The 5,022-nt window shown below is 47.8% G+C and overlaps 1 protein-coding gene across 1 annotated transcript in view; it reads left to right on the forward strand.

The window, feature by feature from the left end:
* The window catches only part of ESR1 (estrogen receptor 1), a 211,389-nt gene extending 206,955 nt beyond the window's left edge, over nucleotides 1–4,434 (forward strand). The window contains exon 8 of the mRNA XM_005884736.2: nucleotides 3,689–4,434. Coding sequence (XP_005884798.1) covers nucleotides 3,689–3,923 — 235 coding nt within the window. The 3' untranslated portion in view covers nucleotides 3,924–4,434. The remainder of the gene's footprint in view (nucleotides 1–3,688) is intronic.
* Nucleotides 4,435–5,022: the final 588 nt, after the last annotated feature.

Below are 5,022 nucleotides of genomic sequence, written 5' to 3' on the forward strand. Positions count from 1 at the left end.
GTACTTCACTTAGAAATCCTGAACAAGAGACTCTGTGCCCAGTTGCCTCATGGAGGGTCAATGTTGACTCCTCCATCCCTCTCAAATCTCTTCTTGTCACCTCCACTGCCATTACCCTAGTCCAAGCCACCATCGTTTCCTTCTGAGTTTCTGCACCAGCCACCACCTAATACTCCCTGTCTCCAATCTTGATCTGTTCAAATTCATTCTCCATGATGGAGAGTGACCATCCTAATAGCAAATCTTGTCATGTCGTTTCCTCACTTAAAACCATGAAATGGCTTCCCATTGCTTTTATATAAAAGTAGAAATCTCTTTATTTTGTGTATGTTACTTTTTTATGCTCTAGTCCCTACTTCACTTTGTAGGGCTTTCTCACAGTCTGAATCCATAAAGAGCTGTTCTGTAAGTCATGGGGGAGTCTACTTCAGGCTGCATATTGGCTGGGCAGCTCTGTTTATCTCTGCTGGGCTCCCTCACGCATCTGTGAGTCAGCTGATGGAGGCTGGGCACAGCTGGGAGATGGCTTCAGGCTGCAGGCCTGCAGGTTGGCCAGGTTCCTCTGTTCCTTAGCCTCCTGTTCCCACAGGTTAGCTGGACATATTATTTTCTTAGAAATGGCAGAGGCATAAGAAAGCCAGTCAGGTTGGACAAGTGCATGTTAGTCTTTTAATTAAGTCACACCTACTAACATTCTATTGGCCAAGCAAGTCACATGAGGAAGCCCAAAGTCAAGATCATGGACACATGGTGCAGGGAGTGCATATTTCCGAAGAGAATGCTAACTCTCTTAGATATCTCTTAGATATCACTCCTTGTAGGAAGCATCTCCTGACCCTTAAGGTCTAGGTGGGACTTAATCTGTTCTTCCTGGTTGTCATTGGACATTGTATTATCTTTCTTCTCCATTAGACTGTAATGTTGTGAGGCAGCTATCACTATCCATTTTATGTACCCTGTGTATCCAATACCACCTAGCATAGGGCTTGGCCTGTTGTAACTATGCAATAAATATGTAAATTGGCGGCCAGAGGCTTAGTGGACACTGTTCTCATGGAAAAACAAACAAACAAACAAAACAACAAAAACCTCACCCTGCAGGGAAGAGATGAAGAAAGTAGTGCATTTTTCACTCCACAGAAATGAGGTGAAGTGATGACAGGAGGGGGACAGGTAGCCATGTGTGACCTTGGGCTCACAGCAGAATCTTAGGAATGAGAAAGAGGTTCCTTTTCTTAGTGGCTCTGAGGGAAGGGCTGAGTGTCTGAAAAGGGACAGTTAAATTTTAAGGGGCTTTCGAACCTTGAGACTGCATCAAATGACAAGAAGTTTGTCCATTAAAGTCCCAGGTGCCACTTCCCCAGAGACAACTTTGCAAAGTGTTAGCTTCTTGAGAAAATAAATATATCTTTCCTTTTTTGTATCCTCCACAGTGCCCTATATGAAGTCTTATACGTCGTATATGCTCACAGCATTATTACTAAGTGAATAAATAAAAGAAAAAGTTACTTGAGTATTTCCCCTACCCTATGAATTTGAAATTTCCAAATAATAGCTTCCACTTGACAAAGTTTGCAAGACAGTGATTGCAGTCCCTGTTTTCAGGAATTCCCCCCAAATCCCTGTGTCACAGGTGAAGGACTCACCTTGGCCAGGTAGAGTAGGTGACTGCATTTGGAATCCACATTTCCAAACCTTTGCCATCTGTTTTCTTGGATGCATATTACAAAGAGGGGAGGGGGGAATGTATGAGAATAACATAATCGTCTACTAAATTTCTTATCTTCTCCTTGAAGAAATGTATTAGTTTTCAGTCTGAGCTAGGAATTTCAAACGTGTTGTAGCAACCATGTGGTGTAGATGAAGATTTTTATTTGTTGGTAGGAATTGCTGAATTTTCAAATCTATTGATAGCTTTTCAGCATTAGCAAACCTAATTAATTAATACCAGATACACCTGCACTAAATGTGCTGGCCTTGGCTGGTGTTGCTGGAAAGGTATGGATGAGGGAACAGCAGCGAGAGCTCTCCAGAGCTTTTTGAGTTATGTGAAACGTGGAGAGAAGTTGCTATTCTGCTGAAAGCTTTGAGCATTCTCTCTCTCTCTCTCTCTCTCTCTCTCTCTCTCACACACACACACACACACACACACACACACACACACTAATACTTTGGTTCCTCGTTACAATCTATTCAAATCTCAGAACTCTGTTTTGTTAAGCTTGGGCCCAGCCATATATTTTTACTCAGAGAATTTGACACTAGATTTCATCTAACTGTAAATGTGATTCATTAGGTTGCACGAGCCGGGGGACATTTCACTTTAAGGGCATTTTAAATGAAAACAAACAGCAACAACAACAAAACAAGCAGATGCCTCTTAAACCCATGATTTCGGTGGTTGTGTTGTAAGGCCCGAATAGCTTGGATGCAGTGTTTTCATGGCAGGGCAGCTCTCCAACTGGTGCTGACCTTTCCCCTACTAAAAATGCAAATATATTCTAGAACATTCTCTAGGTCCTGCCTACTCATGCTGTGTTTTTAAAATTTCAAGATAGATAATAGCTGTTCTATTTCTTTCCTGGTAGCGTGGTGGAGACAGAGCAGAGTGGGGCTGGTGGAGGACAGAGGAGAGCGTGGTAAAGGAGAAAGGCTAGGTACCTGCATTTCCCTATGTCCATCAACTCCCTACTTTCCGGACATTTACCACGTTCTCGGCACAGTTGTAGGCCTATAGGATGGGCAAACTGCTGCCCCTCCTGGAACTTGCGGTGTGTATGTTGATGAGTGTGTGTGCATGGGGGGTCAAGGATAAATATAAATGCAGTCATACACAAAAAGAAGAATTTCAGGTAGGAACATAGAGTAACGTCACAGGGGGTGGCTGGGGCTGCAGGGGCTGAGGCCGTAGCCTTTCTGAGGTGGATTGGAAGGTTGGGGCCGTGCACTTGGGGCAGCAGGACAACAGGTGCAGGCACCCTGAGTCTGGAAGGAAAAGTGCTCAGTTTCTTCAGCGGCCAGCACGAACCCAGGGTGGGGAGAGAGGCGGAGGAGCGCTGAGAGGTGGGGGCAGCCACTTCAGTTACACCTTGTAGAGCATGGAAAGACATGCAGATGTTATTCTGAGTTAAGTGGAAAGCCCTTTGAAAGTTTGAAGCAAGAGACCTTCTTGCACTGTCTTCCACATTTTAAAAAAGTCCCTCCGGCTGGGCTGTATATCCATCTCATCGGTTCTCTGTTGAGATGTATTGCGGCCAGTGATGGCGAACCTATGACGCGCGTGTCAGAGGTGACACGCGAACTCATTTTTTTGGTTGATTTTTCTTTGTTAAATGGCATTTAAATATATAAAATAAATATCAAAACTATAAGTCTTTGTTTTACTATGGTTGCAAATAGCAAAAAATTTCTATATGTGACACGGCACCAGAGTTAAGTTAGGGTTTTTCAAAATGCTGACACGCCGAGCTCAAAAGGTTCGCCATCACTGGATTAGACCCTCATTCGAGTCCGTGGGAGGAGACCACCTGCACAGCAAACCCAAAAATGACTCTTTAAATAGGAAGAACGATGGGCATGTGTGTTTGGAGTGTTCACTGTTGCTGTCTGAGTGTCAGGGCCTGGGGTTTGCGATGGTCTGACGCATCCTCTCTCTGTCTGCCCCCACCCCCCCCGCCTCCACCTGCAGTAACAAAGGCATGGAGCATCTGTACAACATGAAGTGCAAGAACGTGGTGCCCCTGTACGACCTGCTGCTGGAGATGCTGGATGCCCACCGCCTGCACGCCCCGGCCAGCCGAGGGGCCGCCCCCATGGAGGAGCCGCACCAGGGCCAGATGGCCACCACGGGCCCAACTTTACCACATTCCCTGCCAACATATTACATCAGTGGGGAGGCAGAGGGTTTCCCCAACACGGTCTGAGGGCTCCCCACCCCCCGAGTGTCTGAGAATCCCCGCAGCGTTCTCCCCACGTCATACACCACCATAGCAAAATCCTGCTCCTGAACACACTCCGGCTTGCACCCACCACCACGGCTTCCTACCCTGAGTGGCCTTTCGTCTGCTTGCTCAGTCCTTAGTGGCACGCCTTCTTTCGGGAACAGCCAGAGGGATTCCAGGGCTAACTTCTTGGTGAGAGCTGTCCTTCTCCCTTTGCTACGTTGTTAAGCACGAGGATTCCTGGAGCTGGTCGTGACTGAACTCGGCCTCCGAGCTGGGGCTCCGATGAGCGTGCACTGAAGCTACTTACCTAGAGCCAGGCCTGGGGAGTGGATGCTGCGCTTCTGCGAAGCACTTTTTAATGAATCTAAGCCACAGGGAAGTGGCTCCTTTAACTGCCGACTTGGAGAAAGCTAGATGGAGGGTTTCTTTAGCATCCTCTTGTATTCCTATAGTCATGTATCTTTTTATTAAAGTATCACCTTCAAGCTTCTGCTCTGTTGCTTGGCTGTAGCTGCCTGTTCGGTGACTGTCTGTTCACTTCCCCTATAGGAATACAAGATGCCCGCAGGGAAGGGAGGCCCCCTGGTTGTCAGCGTCACACACTGACCTTCCGATTGGCCGCGCGCTCTCCCATTGGCTCCCGAGAGCACGACGTACAGTCCGGGTCCCGGTGAAGCCTGGCTTCCCCTGGGCCTGTGGAAAACAGCAAGTTGATCCCAGTTAAGTCACCTCCAGGGCCCCCGGTGAGGGGCACATTCTTGGTTTTGCCTCTTTGCTTTATAAAAGAGAGCCCTCTCCCCGCAGGACTTGTGGACCTGCTGTGCTGTGGCCCCACTCTTACCGCCGAGGGCGCCCTCCTGGGCTCTTCCTGGCGTATAATTTACTTGGAAGGTGGAACTAGTCATGTGTAGTGCCCAGCCGATGACCAAAATCGCTTGAAAGGAGTGGGCACCCTGGTGACACTGTAAGCCCCGGGGCACTGGGCTACATGAGTGCATGTGCTCGAGTGTCAGCACCAGAGCACAGCGAGGAGAGCAGGGTAGACACTGGGTGGCACTGTGAGGCTCAGAGTGGCCTT

The sequence above is a fragment of the Myotis brandtii genome, unplaced genomic scaffold (assembly GCF_000412655.1).
Source record: "Myotis brandtii unplaced genomic scaffold, ASM41265v1 scaffold847, whole genome shotgun sequence".
Classification (NCBI taxonomy): domain Eukaryota; kingdom Metazoa; phylum Chordata; class Mammalia; order Chiroptera; family Vespertilionidae; genus Myotis; species Myotis brandtii.